The sequence below is a fragment of the Neoarius graeffei genome, chromosome 25 (assembly GCF_027579695.1).
Source record: "Neoarius graeffei isolate fNeoGra1 chromosome 25, fNeoGra1.pri, whole genome shotgun sequence".
NCBI lineage: Eukaryota > Metazoa > Chordata > Actinopteri > Siluriformes > Ariidae > Neoarius > Neoarius graeffei.
The window spans coordinates 31572929-31596752 of NC_083593.1; the positions used below are offsets into that span (position 1 = coordinate 31572929).

Below are 23824 nucleotides of genomic sequence, written 5' to 3' on the forward strand. Positions count from 1 at the left end.
GTATACCAAGTTTCAAATCCGTATCATGAATAGTTTTGAATATATGCTCCGGAAACGACCATTGCTCTTAGAAACTAAGTCAAAATCTAATTTTTTATGTAAATATTTGAAAAATACTTTTTTTCAAAAATCCAAAATAGCAAAAAGCATCAGTTCACATGTTGCTCGATATGAACACAAAGCAGCGCTTTGAACCGGTTCAAGGAACGAAAACGAAAACCGGGAACTTTTTCTATTTCACATGGAACAGAAACGAAACCAGAAACTTTATTATTTTTTATGTTCCGGAACAGAAACGCTTATTAAAAATAATTGTAACCGGTTAATACCGGTTTTTATTTCGTTCCTCAAAGTTTCTGTAGCCTACAAATAGTCATTCTTCTCCTGCGCAAGTTTCTATGACCCGCTGGGGTTCACTTCCTGTGTGACGTTCGCTGATTGAATGGAGAGAGCGGGAAGGTGGACTACTAGTGAGTAAGTGCATTACTGAGTGTCTGAGCAAAGAAGAGCCTGAACGATGCAACCTCCCTACTGGCTGTTTGTAAAAATGTATCAATTGTTGCCCTTCCCACGGGAATCATCGCGGGCTCGAGAGACGAGACCTGACGAGTTAGTTCGTTGGTAGCAGAACAAAATGTCTGGACACAAATCGGGTTTTCAGAAAAGGAAAGAAAATAAACGGAGGGTCGAAAATACAAAAAAGGAGGCAGAAAATGCAAAACGAGTTTTAAGGTAGGACAAATGGTTACTTTTCTTTTTTTTTTAAAGATATTTTTTTGGGCTTTTTGCACCTTTATTGGATAGGACAGTGTAGAGACAGGAAATGAGCGGGAGAGAGAGAGACGGGAAGGGATCGGGAAATGACCTCGGGCCGGAATCGAACCCGGGTCGCCCGCATTCATGGTATGGCGCCTTAACCACCTGAGCCACGACGCCCCCAAATGGTTACTTTTCTGAGGCAGCCTGCCGTGGCTGCCTGCAGGCTTATTTATTATAGCCCATTTAGTTAAAATAGTTTATATAAAATGTTTATAGTTATGTGATGGTTGTCCTGATTTAGACTGTTTTTTTTTGGGGGGGGGCCGGGGGGTTTGCGCGATGTTGCACCCGGGTCCAGATTAGGGCAGAACCGGCCCTGGCTACATTTCAGGTGTAGTTTGTTTTATGTATGTATGTACTTGCATAGATGTGTACTTGGTCTTCCAATATGGCGCCTAACAAAATCTCGCGATGACGTCATGCGGTAGCCCTGTATAGGGCCTGACTAGCCTTTGGTAACACACTAAACGAATTATCTTTCATTTTTGGCACTTTTTCTGTTTGTGTAGATGGGAAGACATACTGAGAATCCAAATCACCAACATTTGAAATAATAATTGTTTTGAATTATTTCTTGTCTTATTTAATGAAGGTTGTAATAGAATTAGCCTACATTTGGCTTAAGCTGGATGAGACAGAGACATAATTTTATAGCCATTTGTTAAACCGCTGACAGGGAACGTAATTAACCGTTCCGGGAACGAAATTTTTTTGTTCTAACCGGTTCGGGAACGTCTATTTAATGGTGGAACCCAAAACCGGAAACGTTAAAATTCCGTTTCTGTTCGGAACGAACCAATAGGAAAAAAATTCCGGTTCAAAGCCCTGATACAAAGTTTCATGAAGATATCTTCAGTAGTTTTAAAGATATGGCCCGTAAATGAAAACATGACCGGACAGCCAGCCAGAAGGATGGATGGATGGAACCCATTTCTATATCCCCAACCAAACTTCGTGTGGGCAGGGGATAAAAACGCAGAAAGAACTTCCTTATAGATACAGGTATTGGTGTGAGAAGAGGGAAGTAAATCATGGTGCTGGAAATCTGAATCCTGTTGCTGGAGGAAGTGATAAGGCAAGCAAGAACTCTCAGCTGCAGTAAACCAATCACACACACACACACACACAAAAAAAAAAAACCTGTATGCCACATATAATCAGCATCATACATAACTGTGACAGGACACACACACACAACTGTATGCTACATATAATCAATGTAATACATAACTGTGACAGGCAGCATCTCACCTATACCTCCTCAACACACACACACACACACAGGATACCTAATCAAGGTTCCATTTAGTCTAAATACACTGACATTTCCATTTTCATTTTCCATTTTCAGATTCTGTTTAGCTGAAGAGAAAATCACTGGTTTGTGGTAAAATCTACTATAAAATCTGCCATATAGACAAAATGAAAATGGCCCAAATTGCTGCCTAAAAAACACAAGCAATAGCGAGCCATATCACAGACACACAATAACCTGCAAGTAAAATACATAATAAAACAAAAATGCTCGAGGTTATGATATGGGTACAGATACTGAGATGTTGGAAGGCATTTCCAGTTCTGTGGTGCACATTCTCACTCATTTTTTTTTCTTGTCTTTGATATGAAAAATAAGATGCAGATCTTCCAAGAAGCAGAATGGTCTAAGTATTCGCTCTACTGTCCAAAGATCAGGGGATTCAAACCTGACAACGCCACAGCCAATCACGGCCAGGAGTCTGAAAGAACGCAAATTATGCTGCTGTCTGGGACAGAAGGATAGCATTTGTTACAGAAATTCACAAAATGCAATAAACACCAAACAGGAATCAATCCAGCTGAGTCAGACTCAAAGTCCTTCAGACCTTCATTACAATGTGTCTTGGTGCTCACTGAATTCTGAATGTTGAATTGTGGAGTATGATTGATCAGAAGTTCATTCACAGGGGCTTGTATGGCAGACATGATCTAAAGCTAATAATAAGCTGATTTAAAAGCAAAAAAAAAAAAGGTATAAATGTTGATAAGATTCAGATTTATTTATAGAACGTCTCCAGTGTCAGTGTTTTGTAATGATTAGAAAGTGTTCCACTATGAGAGAGTCTTCAGGTCAGAGATCTTTGAGCTTTCTGGTTTCTCAGTAACATGACAAGCTGCATTTTTTTATTCTTATTGGTTGAGAGAGCCAGAGAGAGAGAGAGAGACAGAGAGAGAGAGAGAATGACTCTTTATAGCTGCTATGACATAAGTGATAAGAGTAACCCATTTGTCTCTTTACATTTAAACATCAAATATAACTATATTAAAAAGCACATGTCGGTCATTAATAATTTAAAAATTGTAACCATAGACAGGAACAAAACATATCCAACCACCCTGTCATGAATTATTTATCTATAACAGCATTCTACGTAGTGTTTTATTCTTTGCTTATAGATCACCTCTCACACGCAGATGATATTATAACATGATTAGTCATGATGGGTGCAGAACAGGGCTGGACTTTTCTTCAAGCATGTTCAGCTGCTCTAAGATGATGCACGAGCAGCAGATCGAGAAGATTCACACATATTGGATGAAGCATGTGTTGGCAGTCAGGCGATGTGGAGAACTACGTAGCTCCTGGCTGGGAAATGGACAACTAATATATTTAACACATTGAGGGAGAGACCTCAGGTACCAGCATGAATACATTAATTTTAATTAGCTTGTTAGCACAGCTGAAATGACTTTTTGAAAGAAATGGAGATTTTTCGTTGGATCACAAATCTTGGTGAGATTAAAGCTACTAAACTCACAAAACAATGATGTATGGTTTAAATTGTAAAGATTAGTAAACTTTATGAGAGAGAGAGAGAGGATAAAGATTCTTATAAACCCTTTCACACGCACTGAGGTCATGAGCCTCCGATCAGCCCTTGTTACACTCACCCTCACTCAATAAGATGAGAACCCTTTCAGACACGAGACAAAAACATGTCCCACTAAGCCCTCAGAATCCCTCTACAATCCATAAGACAATCAAACCGACTTAAACTGAATCCAAGCTTATAGCTTTATATCCAGAGCCTTTCCTTCACTGCCAGTTAAAACAACCATGATAACAAACATAAAACAACAGTTTATCACAATATTACAACCAGCAGTGGCATTCAAGTAGCTCCAAAGCAGCACTACAAATAAAGTCATATCAATATCCAGAGTTTGCAACAGCGTGTGTAAACTTATAGCATCAACCCCTCATCCCTACCTTCTGCATTTTGGCTTTTCTGGCGTTCTGCACAAGCCTGCGTCCCAGCTTCTTAGCGTACCAGATGGAGGCGAGCATAGTGGATCAGGGCAGAATCGTTCCGTATGAATTATGAGTAAACAGCCTGGTGCAGTCGCCAGCATCAGCAGCAGCCAGAGAGAGAGATACAGAGAGAGGGGGAGAGAGAGAGAGAGAGAGAGAGAGAGAGAGAGGAGCTGCTCACACTGCTCTAACCTCACTAATATTATACACACACGCACGGCAGGTGAGAGTGAGTGTGTGTGTGTGTGTGTGTGTGTGTGTGTGTGTGTGTGTGTGTGTGTGTGTGTGTGTGTGAGAGAGAGAGTCAAAGCAAGAGAGAGAGAGAGAGAGAGAGAGATGGTAGGAGTAGGACTTGAGGGCAAGATACTAGAAGTATCTCCAGAGTCCTCTGTACTCCTCACACACACTCTGCTGGTCTTAGTGCTCAGAAAGGAAATAAAGAAAAGTGTTAAGGTGCTGAATAACCAGAGCATAAAAACAGTCAAGCACTTTTAACAGTTTCTATAAAAGACTCGTAAAAGCTGCTATAATGTTTCAGCAAAAATGACAAATAATGATTGTAAAACTAGGTGTCAGAGAGCCATTGGTTTAATTTTTCACTGCGTAATGTGTGTGTGTGTGTGTGTGTGTGTGTGTGTGTGTGTGTGTGTGTGTGTGTGTGTGTGTGTGTGTGTGTGTGTGAGAGAGAGACAGAGAGAGAGAGAGAGAGAGAGAGAGAGATCCTTTCCATGAGACATCAGGCATTTTAACCGACTCTGGAGCTCTATTTCTGCTATAAAGCTCATTATGTTCCAGTCGATCCTTTTCTTTTTCCCAATGTCCCTGGGTCAGATTGTTTGTTTAGTCAATTAAAAATATTTGGGAGAATGTATACATTTATTTAGGATTTTTTATTTATTTATTTTTTTTTAATACGGTGAACCTTAGTACATTTTGTTTACAATCTTACACTGCTATTAATAGCAATATTTAATTGATTTTGTTTTATACAGACAGAAATGCACATTACTTTGCACTGTTTATTATACGGTAATAAAAAAAGTGCTTTTTCAGGCATAATTTTTCTTCATTCAAATTTTGTTGAAATTTTCACTGATTTGATCTGAATTGAATCATGAATGCAGTATTGTGAATTGCATCATTACACCCTTAGAATATATGCATTACAGATGGACCATAAATAAAGGTGTATTATAATTATTACCTTAAGATGTGTGTTTCAGAGCTACACGGTCTAAACAGCATGCTTTATTTTCACCTAAGTAAAATGGAAAAAAAAAATGCTTCATGATTTTTCCTCAATTAATACTTTTTATTAATATACAGAGCAGGGGCTACAATTATCGACAGTCCATAATTATCAACACCTTTTCAGATTTACCAATAAAAAACAATTTTACAAAGGTAAGTTTCAATTACAACAGGTATTATTGGTTAATTAATCAACCAGAAGACCCCTCTCGCCCTTTGATCTTGTCATCTGATGACACAGCTCGTTACCTGAGATGGAATTTTGCATTTAGCACGATCAGCAATTTGAGGAAAACCCGGACGTTATCATCGCAGGTAAGCATGGTGGAAAGATCATGGACACATTTTTACTTATCAAATTCACTGATATTTCATGATCTCCTTGTCGAAACCTACTTTGTTTCTTACGCTTTCATTTGACACTTGCCATTTTGTATCTAAATGCACGTTTGAGAAGTCATGTGAGGTGTTGATAATAGTGATGACTTTCACCGGCGTCCACCATTATCGACACCCTGTGGAATTAAGTGACATTTACAACTGTTATGTAACGATCTTTGTGTAACATTGTTGAAGTAGATGAAGTATTTTTTTAAAAAAGTGCTGTGATTTCTAATTTTCTTTTCTGATTCATACCAGAATGGAATGCTTATAGAGTATTTGGAATCCGATTGCAATAAATAGAATTAGACCATAATTAAATTCCTAGCATATAAAAAATTACATGCTTGAAATAATCAGATTTTTCTATTCCATTCAGATTATTTTTTTTTTTGCAGTTTGTTGTAAATATCTACCACATATTACAATATCAGTAGACATTTTATATTTTGGTTCGAGGAATGACATGCGACCTTTGACCTGGATTTTCATGTGGTTACAATATCAATTGCCTGTTGACATTTATTGGTAAACTACAAAACTAGAAATTAATACAAACAACGAATGATTAACAAAATGTGATCTACGAAAATACTTAGAAAGTGGGTAGAAAGTGGAACAAAAAGATTTTCTGACACAGGTTCAACATTATCAGTTCATTTGTTTACAAACATTAGAATTACTTCCTCATTTACGTAAGCACCGACATCGATATATTTATATTAAAGATATTTTTTACTAAATATAAATCTATGTAAAACAAATTTTAAATAAAATCTATGTTTTGTTAACTTAATACCACATACCGATGATTTCTTTAACCTCCTAGGGCTTAGCGGTCACATGCGTGGACAGCACTTTTTAGAAATTCGGAACAAGAATCCACATATGTGGACATACTTTTTCTCTAAAAGTACATCTTATCAAAAGATGATGCTTAGTTTTTATTCTAATCAGGTTCTAATAAGCCCAAATAGCAAAGAGAAATAAAAAATGCATGTAAAAAAACAGCTTGGGCCTTAGGAGGTTAAAATAAATAATTATCTGGATGACGATAATTGTGGAACGGTGTTGATAACTGTGGACAAAGGTGTCAATACTTGTGGAACAGTGTCATGTGATCTGATACACTAAGTAATCAGGAATCAACTCTTTTTTTTCCACTGGAAGTCTGAGTAATTATTCATGCACAATTTACGTATTGAAATTCTTTTCTACTTTTGTAATGGCCAAAAGCTAGTTAAGGTGTCGATAATTGTAACTACCGCTCTAGTTACAGCTAATGTAGTGGAACATCTACAAAATAAGTTAGTTTCTGATATCACTTGCATTTTAAAAACTATAAACAGTCATCCCCTCCCCACCTCTTTTTTCCTCTCTCTTGAAATTTAGAAGATAAAAATCACAGCTTGTTATGTTACCAAGAAGGGCAAAGCTGTCTGTCCTGAAGATTCCTGTGCAGGAAACTTACTGAGGTTACAAACCGCTGACACTTGAGATTCCTTCCATAAATGTGAAACAAACATCTCAATACATAAAGCTTCACTTTATGAATGTCTAGAGGTTTTTTCTTTGTTAAGTACAATTTTTTGGCCAGTTTAATATTAGATTTAGGTTATGTGGAGCATCCACCATGCAGGTCCATGTGAGTTTGCTGTTATTATACAAACAATGCTGTATTAAATGAGTGCATTTATACAATATAAACTGTTTTGCCTTTCAGCCAACACAACACAGTTATCAGCACCTACTGAACAATATAAAAAAGATTAGTATATGGTCACAATGGATTAAGGTATTGCAACCCTTTCTCACAGTATACTGGCGTCTCATTCCCCTGGCAAAATGGAAATGGACTCATCTGCTTTTTCAATCGGTTATAAACAAATGAATTACTTTATCACCACAAGTCTGTTATAAGATTAGTCAGGACACTGTTGGGTTTCTGTGCTGTGTAGCGTATCATGACTCTGTGTTTAGCTGCTAGTGAGCAGGGTGAAGGGAAAGGAGAAGGGTGTGAGCCCTCTCCTTGGGTGGCACGGTGGTGCAGTGGTTAGCACAGTGGTTGGAACCTCACGGCTGATGAGGAACCTTTCTGTGTGGAGTTTGCATGTTCTCCCCATGTCTATGCTGGTTTTTACTGGGTGCTCTGGTTTCCCCCACAGTCCAAAGACATGCAATTCAGCTAACTGGCTACTCTAAATTGTCCATTGATTAAGAACAACAACAACAACTTTATTCATCACACACTTGTGAAATTCCTCTCTGCATTTAACCCATCTGAAGCAGTGAACACACACATGCACTCACATGAGCAATGAGCACACACACACCCAGAGCAGTGGGCAGCCATGCTAACAGCGCCTGGGGAGCAGTTGGGAGTTAGGTGCCTCACTCAAGGGCACCTCAGCCCAAGGCCATCCCATATTAACCTAACCGCATGTCTTTGAACTGTGGGGAAAACCGGAGTACCCGGAGGAAACCCACGCAGAACATGCAAACTCCACACAGAAAGGCCCCCGCCAGCCGCTGGGCTCGAACTCAAAACCTTCTTGTTGTGAGGTGACCATGCTAACCACTTACACCACCATGCCGCCCACTTGGAGGTTGGAGAGGGATGGGCTCCACCAAGTTTAAATGATCTAAAGACACCAATAATGGACTGTTAAAATGCCATCAGTGGTGCCCTTACAGCCCTTGCTGGCTATAGGGAAAAGAAGAAGAAGAAGAAGAAAGAAAGCTAGGTTTAAAAAAGTAATACTAAGGGGAAAAAATGTACATTCTTAAAGCACTGAACATCTACTTTCATATGAGCCATTATACATTACTGTTGGCGCACCTGAAGAACTCTCTGGTGCATTCCAGACTGTGCACGCGTTGAGCAACCTCTCGCACACACACCGTTAACAACGCACACCTGCACATGATTGAGGAGCAAATTATGTGCACCTATATAAGGAGTGCTTAGACGCACGCCTAGTGCAAAGTATTACGCCACATCGGTCGCGCATTACCGAGCCTTATAGTACCCATGTTTGATTTCCTGGTATCATGATTTCTGTGCCTGTTCCTAGTTTACGTTTTGCTCTTTGCCTATGACATCCTGTTTGTGCCTTACCCGACCATTTGCATGTCTTTATGTTTGAGTGTGCCTGCTGATTTGAGACTGTTTGCCTGTGTGTGTTTGCACTATTCTAATAAAAATAATTTTGCACATACATCTGCCTCCTACCTCGCACCTGACAACTGTGGAGTATAAAATCACAAATAAACTCAATGCTGAACATGGGCATCCCAGAACAGGGGGGAAAGTCTTTTTTTTTTGCTTCTAAAAGAAGTCAAAGTGCTAGTCTTATGAAAATGACATCACCCCTGGAAATTATACCTGATAAAAAAATAGTCATGTTAAATAGTTTACTTTCTGAATTGTATTTTAATACAAGTGTTAGGGTTTTGCTGGGAAGCAAACCCCCACTAGGCCACCAGGGGAATGACTCAAGTGCAGAGGAGTGAGGTGAAAGTAGAGTAAAAAAACAGTTTATTTACAATATTTACAATCCAAGGCAAAAACAAAAGTGTAATCCAAACGCTCAGAAGATAACTGGGGAAAAAAACAAAAGTTCAAAATCAAAACAAAGAGCCAAAAACCAGAAAAGAAGAGGCAAAAATTCAAACGCTCAGAAGATCCAAAAATAGTAAATACAAAGTCCAAAAAAGTCCAAAAGAAAGCAAAGTACAAAAACCACAAAGACATAGGTGAGGAACACGGAACAGAGGCGTCAGGTGATAACATAACAGCACAAAGACTCCGTGACTAGGGACCAAACTGAGGAAGTATTTATACACAAACTAAAATAGAACACAGGTGGCAATAATGAGGACTAGGCGGGGCACAAGGCACATGGAAAAACAAAACACAACACACAGAAACAATAGCGGCCTCTAGCAGTCAAAACAAACATGACAACAACAGAAAATAATAGCGGCCTCTAGAGGCCGAGATAGTCCAAGTCCTAACAACAAGACTGGGGACATATTCTATTTAGCTGGAAAAGTTTGGATCTTTGAGTCCGCCATTACATGAATGCATTCCTAGTAAGTTACTGTTAATTCAAAGGAAGTGACGTCATGTGCGGAACGCTTGAAAGTTCGTGGCATTTCTGGCTTCATCTGCTTTGCAAAGTGTAGCACATTTTTAATGATTTTTTTTATTCCACAACAAAACTAAAACCAAAGTATGCCTCCGAAGAGGTGTGCCTTTCAAGGATGTTCAAGTGTAGCTGATAAAAAAAGCGGAATTTTGATCCATTATAGCCCAAAGTCGGGAGGACACTTAAAGAATGAATGGGTTCGATTTGTATGGACAAAGAGAGGTAACTTCAAGCCGACAGGACGGTTTGGTGTCTGTTCCATACATTTTGGAAAAGATAAATTTGTAAGGCAGATTCACATAGCAGGATTTGAGCAATGTCTGGTATGCGGTGCAGTTCCTACAATCTGGAAACAGAAGTCAGAAGCGACATCCCAAAGAGCTCACTGCACAGTAATTGTCAAGCTTGGGTTTAGCCTCTTGCTTGAATTTATTAGTTGTCCTTAGTTTTTTATCCTTTTCATTGAGAGCAGTTCTGAAGTGTCAGCGCACAATTACCGTTATTTATTTTTTACTACAATCACAGTATCTCTGCAACCATAAAAGATTTTATTCAAAATTCCAAGACCTATCATCTTCTTCCTGTCACACCTGCGTGCCATGGCGAGTGCATCAGCTGGACCTCATGTGCACTGAGCGGACTCTCGCATGCGCGCCGTTAACTACAGTGATGCTTGAAAGTTTGTGAACCCTTTAGAATTTTCTATATTTCTGCATAAATATGACCTAAAGCATCATCAGATTTTCACACAAGTCCTAAAAGTAGATAAAGAGAACCCAGTTAAACAAATTAGACAAAAATATTATACTTGGTCATTTACGGTATTTATTGAGGAAAATTATCCAATATTACATATCTGTGAGTGGCAAAAGTATGTGAACCTTTGCTTTCAGTATCTGGTGTGACCCCTCCTTGTGCAGCAATAACTGCAACTAAATGTTTCCGGTAACTGTTGATCAGTCCTGCACACTGGTTTGGAGGAATTTTAGCCCATTCCTCCATACAGAACAGCTTCAACTCTGGGATGTTGGTGGGTTTCCTCACATGAACTGCTCGCTTCAGGTCCTTCCACAACATTTCGATTGGATTAAGGTCAGGACTTTGACTTGGCCATTCCAAAACATTAACTTTATTCTTCTTTAACTATTCTGTGGTAGAATGACTTGTGTGCTTAGGGTCGTTGTCTTGCTGCATGACCCACCTTCTCTTGAGATTCAGTTCATGGACAGATGTCCTGAAGTTTTCCTTTAGAATTTGCTGGTATAATTCAGAATTCATTGTTCCATCAATGATGGCAAGCCGTCCTGGCCCAGATGCAGCAAAACAGGCCCAAACCATGATACTACCACCACCATGTTTCACAGATGGGATAAGGTTCTTATGCTGGAATGCAGTGTTTTCCTTTCTCCAAACATAACGCTTCTCATTTAAACCAAAAAGTTCTATTTTGGTCTCATCCGTCCACAAAACATTTTTCCAATAGCCTTCTGGCTCATCCACATAATCTTTAACAAAATGCAGACAAGCAGTAATGTTCTTTTTGGAGAGCAGTGGCTCTCTCCTTGCAACCCTGCCATGCACACCATTGTTGTTCAGTGTTCTGCTGATGGTGGACTCATGAACATTAGCCAATATGAGAGAGGCCTTCAGTTGCTTAGAAGTTACCGTGGGGTCCTTTGTGACCTCGCCGACTATTACACGCCTTGCTCTTGGAGTGCTCTTTTTTTGGTCGACCACTCCTGGGGAGGGTAACAATGGTCTTGAATTTCCTCCATTTGTACACAATCTGTCTGACTGTGGATTGGTGGAGTCCAAACTCTTTAGAGATGGTTTTGTAACCTTGTCCAGCCTAATGAGCATCAACAATGCTTTTTCTGAGGTCCTCAGAAATCTCCTTTGTTCATGCCATGATACACTTCCACAAACATGTATTGTGAAGATCAGACTTTGATAGATCCCTGTTCTTTAAATAAAACAGGGTGCCCACTCACACCTGATTGTCATCCCATTGATTGAAAACACCTGACTCTAGTTTCACCTTCAAGTTAACTGCTAATCCTAGAGGTTCACATACTTTTGCCACTCACAGATATGTAATATTGGATCATTTTCCTGAATAAACAAATGACTAAGTATAATATTTTTGTCTCATTTGTTTAACTGGGTTCTCTTTATCTACTTTTAGGACTTGTGTGAAAATCTGATTATGTTTTAGGTCATATGCAGAAATACAGAAAATTCTCAAGGGTTCACAAACTTTCAAGCACCACTGTATGCACACCTGCACAAGATGAAGGCGCAATCAGTGCACCTATATAAAGACTCTGAAAACACACGCTCACTGCAAAGTATTGTGCTACGTTACCGAGACTTAGCCCCTGTTTTCCTGATTCCTGAGTGGGGGGGGTTTTGTGCACGCTTCCGTCTTTGCCTGTGCTAATCTGTCCCATCTCCTGACCTTTTGCTTGTTTACCGCTTTTGATCTCTGCTCATGGGTGGCATGGTGGTGTAGTGGTTAGCACTGGTGTCTCACAGCAAGAAGGTCCTGGGTTCGAACCCAGTGACTGACTGGGGCCTTTCTGTGAGGAGTTTGTATGTTCTCCCCATGTCTGTGTGGGTTTCTTCCAGGTGCTCCGGTTTACCCCAAAGACATGTGGGTTAGGTAAATTGGTGGCTCTAAATTGACCGTAGGTGTGAGCATGAATGGTTGTTTTTCTCTGTGTCAGACCTGGCAACTTGTCCATGGTGTACCCCACCTCTCGCCCATAGTCAGCTGGAATAGGCTCCAGCTTGCCCGTGACCCTGTAGAACAGGATAAGCAGCTACAGATAATGGATGGATGGATCTCTGCTCGCCAATTTGGATTGTTTGCTTGTTGTCACCTTTATAAATAAAATCATCTTCTGCACATACATCTGTCTCCAACCCTTCCCTGACACTTACAGTGTCCCTTTACAGAGAGCTGATTTGAAGGTGAATTGAACCTGTTTGAAATTTTAAGGTCAAGTCTCTACAATAATCACAGAATTGGAAAAGGAAAAGGCCATTGCAAGATTAATTTATAATCACTCTGTGATAAAGTTCCCTGTGTATTTCTGAATCTTGTTGTTGCCCTTTTTGTCCACTGAAACACGTGTGACATTATATTGCATCTAAAAACATGATTTCAATTTCAAATGAATGGACACACCGTCCTGTTATCTCTCTCTCTCAACTAACTCGTTGTTTTTTTCTGTATTTATAGGCTCTGAAAGAGATTCTCTCACAACATGAGCGAAATGTAAGATCATAGGTTTTGGAATTTCGAAAACAATTATTTTATGGTTGCAGAGATATGGTGATTTTCGTAAAAATAAATAACAGTAATTGTGCACTGACCCCCAAAACACACACACACCTACTTAACATTGTAGCACAAAATAGAAAGGGTCTACATGGTCCTAATTGGAACTGTTAGAACCAGAAAAGGTTGTAGTTTTATGAGCAACTTAGTTTTGGAGGTGAACCCTGACAAATTCCTGGCTTTTCTGCACTCGCTGCGCACAATGCATATGGCACAACGCGCCACCCAGCACTAACAGTGAAAGTGCCTAATTACTGCCATTATTTAGCCTTGTGCCTACCAAGTAAGGTTACAAAGATGACAATTACAAAGAGACACTGCTTTATCATAACTGTGAAAGTTGAACAAATCAGTAAATAAAAAAAAGAATAAGCAAACTATGATTTGTACGTATTTACTTCCTGGGTTCCAGAAAACCGCTGGAGCAGTTGTTGCTCTTCTTCTTCATGAGCGACTTGGCTTGCGTATTTGTCCACCTCTTTCTCCGTGGCTATAGGTTCTAAATGATCCTCAGACAACCAACCAAAGATTGAGGACAAATTTAAAGAGCTTTCGTGTCTTTTTCAAAAGAATCAGTATCAAGAGCGCATGCCACTGCAGATAATAGTATAGAGTCTGTGTGGACACAAAAGAAGACAGTGGTGCAAATGACATCACACATGCAGTGCCGCTGACCTGTAACTTGCTGCGATCTAATAATGGCAGACGAGCTTTTAGTGATTTTTGGAACAGAATTCAGACGCAAAAAAAATATTGAATCGATATTATTATTTATCGATGAACTTTACAACTGTTTTGAGCATATCACACACAGAAAACCCAAGATTTTATATGATATAATTTTTGTTAGACTAGCACTTTAAAGCAGAAAGAGTATATGCATAAGAACCTAGAAGAACTTGTGTTAATTGGAAGAGTAACAGCTGGGAGGAGGAGCATGACCCAGTTGGCAAATGATTTACTAAAGCAGATATCCTTAGTTTACATGGATATACTGAAACTCAAACAAGATGGTCACATCTGCTTAATTGTAAGCAGCCTGAGCCTGAGGTCTTGTGTTATCATAGCCATAGGATTACTGCCTCCCTTCCAAAACCCTTCATGCAATGCAAATCAGATCACGACACATTATTCCAAAACCATCACTGTTCTTATATTGTCTTAACACATTCTAATGTGTCTTTAAATGTTCACTTTATGTTCACCATCTGATTATTAACTTTGCTTTTGGACTACAGATCAGATATCGATCAGCTCACACTGACAGAATCCAATTATTCCAAATCAGTAATGTATTTAAACACATGGCTTACTGTGATAAACCCTGAAACACGATGAATGGTATTACATTTGAGAAAATACCTAAGAAGAACAGGCGGATGTCTAAGAGGTGAAATGCTTGACAATTGGATGAAATACAGAATTTAATAAAATGCTCTGAGACCCATGGAGAAGTCTTGGGTTACAGCAGTATATATCAGTCAGCAAGCAGTCAGCAATTCACATCAATAATGGATGCATCGTTAACTCAAAGCAAAGCTGGCTTCATAAAGATAACAAAGAGCCTGGCATTAAAACCTAGTCAAGGCAAAACCTTATTTATAAATACTTACTTAAAAACATATATTTCTTGCTTATTCTCCTGAACGTTATCATTCAAACAGTATCTACACTGGAAAAAGGGAACATTTGTTCAATGAGATTTAAGAGAACGTATTATGTCTAGTTTACATAACATCATTTATATAATTAAGTAAATTTGGTGAGCTTTTTTTCAGTGTGCATGAAGATGAAGGTGAAGGTGAAATGATTAAGGAAAGGTTCTTTTTTGGTTCTTTGCTGTTTTTTTGTAATTTACATAACTGAAATGAGAGTATTGTGAAAAAAAATTGTCTGAGAAACACAACGCATGCTGGTCTGTGTACTAGTATATTGGACCGATAACTAAACAAAATGAAAATAACACCACAAATCTTCTGGCACTGAGAGGGCTGAATTGATTCACTACAGGCTCTACACACAACCCTGCTATCATTAATAATACAACCCCGATTCCAAAAAAGTTGGGACAAAGTACAAATTGTAAATAAAAATGGAATGCAATAATTTACAAATCTCAAAAACTGATATTGTATTCACAGTAGAACATAGACAACATATCAAATGTCGAAAGTGAGACATTTTGAAATTTCATGCCAAATATTGGCTCATTTGAAATTTCATGACAGCAACACATCTCAAAAAAGTTGGGACAGGGCAATAAGAGGCTGGAAAAGTTAAAGGTACAAAAAAGGAACAGCTGGAGGACCAAATTGCAACTCATTAGGTCAATTGGCAATAGGTCATTAACATGACTGGGTATAAAAAGAGCATCTTGGAGTGGCAGCAGCTCTCAGAAGTAAAGATGGGAAGAGGATCACCAATCCCCCTAATTCTACGCCGACAAATAGTGAAGCAATATCAGAAAGGAGTTTGACAGTGTAAAATTGCAAAGAGTTTGAACATATCATCATCTACAGTGCATAATATCATCAAAAGATTCAGAGAATCTGGAAGAATCTCTGTGCGTAAGGGTCAAGGCCAGAAAACCATACTGGGTGCCCATGATCTTCAGGCCCTTAGACGGCACTGCATCATATACAGGCATGCTTCTGTATTGAAAATCACAAAACGAGCTCAGGAATATTTCCAGAGAACATTATCTGTGAACACAATTCACCGTGCCATCCGCCATTGCCAGCTAAAACTCTATAATTCAAAGAAGAAGCCGTATCTAAACATGATCCAGAAGCGCAGATGTCTTCTCTGGGCCAAGGCTCATTTAAAATGGACTGTGGCAAAGTGGAAAACTGTTCTGTGGTCAGACGAATCAAAATTTGAAGTTCTTTATGGGAATCAGGGACGCCGTGTCATTCGGACTAAAGAGGAGAAGGACGACCCAAGTTGTTATCAGCGCTCAGTTCAGAAACCTGCATCTCTGATGGTATGGGGTTGCGTTAGTGCGTGTGGCATGGGCAGCTTACACATCTGGAAAGACACCATCAATGCTGAAAGGTATATCCAGGTTCTAGAGCAACATATGCTCCCATCCAGACGACGTCTCTTTCAGGGAAGACCTTGCATATACCAACATGACAATGCCAAACCACATACTGCATCAATTACAGCATCATGGCTGCATAGAAGAAGGGTCCGGGTACTGAACTGGCCAGCCTGCAGTTTAGATCTTTCACCCATAGAAAACATTTGGCGCATCATAAAACGGAAGATACGACAAAAAAGACCTAAGACAGTTGAGCAACTAGAATCCTACATTAGACAAGAATGGGTTAACATTCCTATCCCTAAACTTGAGCAACTTGTCTCCTCAGTCCCCAGACGTTTACAGACTGTTGTAAAGAGAAAAGGGGATGTCTCACAGTGGTAAACATGGCCTTGTCCCAACTTTTTTGAGATGTGTTGTTGTCATGAAATTTAAAATCACCTAATTTTTCTCATTAAATGATACATTTTCTCAGTTTAAACATTTGATATGTCATCTATGTTCTATTCTGAATAAAATATGGAATTTTGAAATTTCCACATCATTGCATTCCGTTTTTATTTACAATTTGTACTTTGTCCCAACTTTTTTGGAATCAGGGTTGTAATAACGAGACCGTCAATGACAGCGTAGCTCACTCCAGCCCCGTGAGAAATCAAATCTGGGTAGAAGTTAAAAGCTGCCTTGGTACCCCTGCCTTCATGCCAGAAAGAATCAAAATCAGTGAAGAACTGAGGGAGAAGAAGCGATTTCTGTGGAAAGTGCTCATTAGGGCTTAATTACTTCATATCTTCATTATTAATTGCAGTTATGCAAATTTGGGTAGAAACTATATGCACCTCAGGCAGACCTACCTACCTTTCAATAAAAATTGGTGAAGAATTGAGAGAGAAGAACCGATTTGCATGAAATGTGGACAACGCCAGACGGACGATGGACAACACATGATGGCATAAACTCATCACCTGTCGGTCAGATGAGCTAATAATTAATAATAAATATTAATTAAAAATGCAATCAATTTGATGAAACTATTGACTACATTATTTCTGAATGTCCGATACTAACACCAACGGAATATAGAACACAACATAATAAAATTGGACAATATTTGCACTCAAAAATTTGCCAATATTTCGGGGCACCATATGAACAGGATTGGTATAAACATCAACCACAACCAGTCACCCAAACTGCTGATGCAACTATCTTATTGTACTTTCCTGTTCACACAGATTGAACTATCAAAGCCAACAGACCCGATATTATCATTAAGAACTTCAAGGATAGAACCTGTACACTTATTGCTATGGCAATGCCGTCCAATAATAATGTTGGTGTGAAAGAGTTTGAAAAAAATTCTAAACACAAAGACCTCCAAATCCATCCATCCATTCTGGCATATCACTACAGTGACGTGGCCGCTCTGATGGCTTCAGCCATCAAAGTCTCTAGGGAACAATACAGTTGTGGCTTCCCATTACCTTCTACTGGATTACTATAGAGGTTTTCTTCTCTCAACCATTCACACTCACATCTACGGTCAATTTAGAGCCACCCATTAGCCTAACCTGCATGTCTTTGGACTGTGGGGGAAACCGGAGCACCCGGCGGAAACCCATGCAGACACGGGGAGAACATGCAAACTTCGCACAAGAAAGGCCCCCATCAACTGTGGGGCTTGAACCCAGAACCTTCTTGCCGTGAGGCAACAGTGCTAACCACTACACCACCATGCCACAACCTCCAAATAGAAATTGAAAAAATGTAGCAACTGAAAACTGTTGTTGTACCAGTCATCATTAGAGCACTTGGCCTAGAAAAAAACAGGAACAGAAAAAACTTCTTCAAAAAAATACCAGGCAACCCAAACCTTCATGACATTCCATTCCATGCATTTAGCAGACACTCGTATCCAGAGCAACGTACAACATCTCCAGAGCAGCCTGGGGAGCAGTTGGGGGTTAGGTGCCTTGCTCAAGGGCACTTCAGCCATTCCTGCTGGTCCAGGGAATCAAACCAGGTACCATTTAGTCCCAAAGTTGCTTCTCTAACCATTAGGCCATGGCTTCCCCAGAGTATTGAATGGAATGGCACACATGTTAAGAACAGTCCTTCCCGTGTAAAGGAAAAATGCAACAATGACTTGGCAGCAGATTGTAACTAGCAAGCCTAAGGAAAATTATTATTAATAATAATAATAATAATAATAATAATAATAATAATGCTTCCATCCCGGCAGGAATACCACCGATCTGATGATTCTGGAGAAGGCATGGGAATTCAACCTGGCATTCTTGGACCTGCAGAAGGCATTTGATCAGGTGCCGAGGGAGCAGATGTGGATCGCTGTCCACAATGCAAAGTACAGTGTACCAGGGAAGCTTCTGAGAGCCATCAAGAGTCTCTAGAAGACATGTAGGAGTGCAGTTCAGCCACATGGCGATAAGGAGATGTGGTTTGATGTCACTTCAGGAGTACACCAGGGAAGGGTATTGGTACCATTAATCTTCATCATCCTAATGGACCGAGTCCTAAAGATGCTGGAGAGAGGAGCAGCCAATATTGTGAGGAATAACACCTCTGACACCTTCGTATATGCTGATGATGTCGTACTGGTGACATGTGAGGAAGGCGAGTTGCAGGACACCCTGGATCTTTGGTGTGATGCACTCTGCCACCATGGGCTAAAGCTCAACATGATGAAGTCTGAGGTGATGGTGGTATCACGTGGGGCAAGAGAGGCAAACATCATAGCTGATGACCTGAAACTGAAGACAGTGGAGTGCTTCAAGTACTTGGGAGTAGAGTTTAACAACATTGCTGAAATGGAGACCACCATCAACGGGAGGATACGAAAGTACTTCAAGAATCTCAGAATGCTTTACCCCCTCCTCAAGGACAAAGCTATACCAAGAGATTTGAAGGTGGCCTTGTACACCTCTATCTTGCAGCCCATTCTGCTCTATGGCTGTGAGGCATGGTCGCTGACCACAAGGACTAAGAGTTCTGTTCAGGCTGTGGAGATGAGAGCGCTGAGACTTATTAGAGGAGTGACCAAGCGCGATCGGCTGAGAAATGATTATATCAGGGAGCAGCTTGGGGTCCAGCGTGTGTTGAAGATCATTGAGCAGAGCCAGCTACACTGGTATGGCCATGTCAAGAGAATGGATACCACCAGGACCCCATCAAGGTGGCTTGAGTGGCGCCCTAAGACAAAGAGACCTAGAGGGAGACCTAGGAAGAGGTGGATGGTAAGCATCAAGGATGCTATAAATGCAAGAGGGTCGACATTGGAGGATGTCGAAAGGGCTGCCCTATACACCAACTGGGATAAATGGAGAGCTTCCTGAGAGACAGGCAGCAATGCTTAACTGGTATCTGAATAATAATAATAATAATAATAACCCATGTTCAAAAGCATCTCATTAAAATGCCAAGCAATTATCCAAATTTACACCAGGCTCCAGTACACGAGTGGTTCATGTTGATAAGGGTGGCACTTAAAGACTGCAATTTATTCATATGGACATCGGGATTAAAGGTGAACTCCATGAATAAGTAATACTGCCCCATGTTGCTAAACACAAACCATGCTCAGGCAACTTGAACAGTAATTTGGCTTTTTTTTTTCATTTAGCCATATTCTACGTCAGACAGTGTATGGTTATAATGTAATTCATTTATTTTGGGAGGGTCTTCTCTCTCTTTACTTCTAGTGCATTGGAGCATCATATGTGTTTATGCTTCTTCTTTTGCGTTACTGGTATTTTTAATTTCACGCATTTTTATCAGAAAAAAAATATGGACCATGAACCATCATTTCAGCTAAAGTTAATCAAGGAACCACTGTACATGTTTCCTGCTGCCTCCCTCCACCTCACACACTACTGCCTAAGGGCCACTCTCATTTACATTCAGTGTTTCATTTAAATAGCCTCCACTTTAATTTATCGGGCACGCTTTGTTTTAAAAGACCCAATTAAACACAAGTACTTTAGCACCAAGCATAACTAATAGTCTCTGTCATATGACCATTATCATTACAATAATTTTTTTTACTCTATAAGACCTCTTATATAGATTACGCCCATAAATTACATTATGACATGCTGCTACTACAACAGTGCTAATGATTGCTGCATGAAGAGATTCATTATAAGGTTGGATATGATATGACCTACAGTCTACTGATAAACAGGCTGACGTTTAGCTGAGCTGTATTGATTCTCACCCACTGCAATTACGGTGAAATTTCCTCCTCGCCATCATGTCAGCATAATAAATGAAGAAGGTGTTGGCATTGACTACCAGTCCATCGCACAATACTGACAAATAGATAATGGGTCTGAGCCATAATTACCCAGAATATTCTTCAGTGACATCCATACAGGTGTTCTGCAACGCATCCTCCAACTGTGCCAGCTCATTGGAAAGACTTCAGACAGTCACTACTCATTACAGAAACGTGTTAATACACAGCGCACGCTTTCTGCAGACTAATATCACACAGAGATGAGTTGTGTCTCAAAAGAAAAAAAAGCTTGCTCATGGTGTCTGTGTCAAATTACTTGGACAGCAAGATTTCCGCTGAGTGCTGTCTCAGGGACAGACTGAACATTATGCCATAGAAGTGAGCTGTTTTACATAAGAAGCAAAGAATTGTACTTTATGCAAGTGCCCTTGGACTTTCCACCTACTATGGGTTATGAGTTTATATTCATACCACAGCGCTGTTGAATTCTCAAATCTGGTTGGTCAGAAGGCTTTGATTAGTTTTCTAGAACAGCAACTCAGATAGTAATAATACTGGCTGTAATTAAAATCGCAGGTTTATGTTCATGCACTTTTTCTAATATGGTATCGTTTCTATAGTAGCAGCTCATTCACATGGTGGATGCTCCACATAATCTAAGACTAATAAGAAATAGTTTTTTTTTAAAGTGTTGCGATTTAACAGTGAAAACCTAAAGCTTTCTGTAAAAAGTAATTTATTCAGCATTTATGAAAAAGGCATCAATTAGCATCAGCACTTTGAGTTTCCTTTCATTTTTCCACCATGGGGAGAGTCTTTAGGATAGAGGGATTCTCAGTTATGTGACAAAAGAGAGAACGAGAGAGAGAGGTGAGGGAATATAACATGGGTATTAGGACGTTCTACAACATTAAAGTGACACAGGTCAGTGTCCTGGTTCAGGAATCATTTAATCCACTCCCTTTTCTGAATTGTTTGATCTGATACTCATCTCCATAGTTGGTATGCATCATCTTGTTTCAATACATTTAATTTCCTAATGCAGGGCATCCTAACCACATGTTAGTCTGTTTACAAACCACTCAGCAGCCAGTTTGGAAAAGTCACGTGAGGTCATGCATGGGTCAGAGGTTGCGACCGTCGAGCCACAGCAAGCATGGCGGATCACCCAGATCGAACGAAGTCTCTTAAATCGAGACAAAAAATGATGATTTTAAGGAAGTATCTGACATTGTCGGAGGCAAAACATGCCAGAAAAGAGAGGGGAAAAAACACGGCAGACAAACTGAGTAAAGATTGCTGGCTAGCTTTCCCAATGGAGGGCTGAAAAGGCAAAAACAAATGCAGCATCTGATGCCAATTTTACCAAGATGCTACTGGACAGGTGAGTGACAAAATAGTTTGCACTTTGAGAAACATCATGAAACCTTGGACTTTTTAATAAAAGATAAATAAATATTGAATAAATATGAATAAATATTCCAAATCTAAATGCACCTGTGAGCTTGAAGGCTCTCAAGCGCTCGCTTCTGTGTTGGATGCCGCTGGTTCCACCATGTTTGTTGCGACCTTGGTCATTATAATATTATATTATATAATATAATATTATGTTATTCTATCTCCACAGGGTACTATTCATCTTTACATCATGCATCAACCTGTGTCACTTTAAAAAGTATGGTTTTTTAAAATAAATTAGAATATTGGCAAATTGTGTGGTATAAGAAGATTAAAATTCTTTGGGACATGTTTTGTGTCAGTCCACAGAACACCACTCCATCTTTGATTATTTAACAATTATTTGCTGAAGGCGAGGTGAATATTGTTGAAGAATAACGGAGTCAAAGTCGAGGTTATTATTCACCGATATTCACTGAGCTTGAGGCGGATAATTGTTTTAGTATAAATACACAGGTGATTATTTTAAAAAATTGTATTTAAAAAATATTTCAAACTTAAAAAGCGGCATGCAAATGTAATAAAGGCACAGCACAGACTTGTCACTTATCTACGCCGACCCACATAAAATACTTTATTTTGAAACGGATAAAATAAATCACAATTCCACCTTACCTTTGAATAGTTTTAGACCAAACTTCATAGCATCTTTAGTGCTGTAAGGAAGAACATTTTTTTTACATAATTTGCAATTCTTCCTCACTTACAGTTGACAAAGCAATTGGCCACCATTTTGCTGAGTCACTTGAGGTGATTATCGAGAAATAATCCGAATCTCTCGACCAATCAGTGTGTGCGATTTCCTATAATCACCTGTGGATTTATACTCATTTCCTTTAACAGCATGTCCCGTTATGTTTTATTCCTTATTTTTCCATTCCTGAATAGAAGAACTACATAAACTTCAATCAACACACATAGAGTATCGGATAAAATTTTAAAATATTGATGTTGATGCATACAGAAAAAACCCTTTAAAAACTTATTCAGCATATGAGGGAGCTTCAGTGCTACTGGGGAGAAGTCGTTAAATGTTCTTTTATTAACATTACTTTAACCAATCTTAAACAGTTTTGATTTGTTCAGCAGTTTTTGGTCATTGTATAATTCCATGTTTTATTTAAGAGATAACAGCCAACAAAATGCCCTTTTATGGTTAAATAATGGTCGAAGCAGAGGCAGAGAACAGCATAATGTGAAGCAGAGTGCCATGTTTATTGTCTTCTTGATATAATGATGGTGATAGTGAAGCATGATATTTATGCTTGTTGCTATGGTTACAATCCAATTTGCTCATATTCAGAGCACATGTATTGCATGTTCAGATCTATCATTTTGAGAGTCTTAAAATCAATTATATATCTTCATAGAACACCAGCAAACAAGTGTGAAACATCATGCAGTATACGGCATTCCTATCAAAATCTGTCTGTGATAAGGAATTGCATTGAAATGAAGTGATAATACAAAACGTTCTGGACAAACTAATGAGGTTGACCTGCACTTAGGTAGCAGGCCTAGAAATTCATATTTTTTTTCACCAGCCAGCCGGACTAGTTACCTTCCAAAGTAACTAGCCAAACAGAAAACCAACTAGCCAAAATTTGTTCATGTATGAATTTTACTTCTGTCAAAAATAACACAAAAAGAGAGGAGTTACCATTGTTCATGACTAATGTGCATTTATTTCAAGACCCGAGTATTTTGATACTGTTGTTAAATACATAAATGAGAACAACACAGAGCACCATGATATAATATCAACAAATAATAATATATTGGAAAACTTGGCAACTTGGTGTATGAGTATTGAAAGCAAATATACTTACTATCA

At 39.3% G+C, this 23824-nt stretch overlaps 1 protein-coding gene across 11 annotated transcripts in view; it reads right to left on the reverse strand.

Annotated features, from left to right (window-relative positions):
- Nucleotides 1–23824, reverse strand: part of dlg2 (discs, large homolog 2 (Drosophila)) — a 450021-nt gene that overhangs the window by 227265 nt on the left and 198932 nt on the right. The window contains exon 1 of one of the 11 annotated variants that reach the window (XM_060909126.1): nt 4067–4101. The exons of the other annotated variants lie outside the window; for them this stretch is intronic. Coding sequence (XP_060765109.1) covers nt 4067–4075 — 9 coding nt within the window. The 5' untranslated portion in view covers nt 4076–4101. Of the gene's footprint in view, nt 1–4066; nt 4102–23824 lie in introns of those variants that run through there. 11 annotated transcript variants of the gene reach the window in all.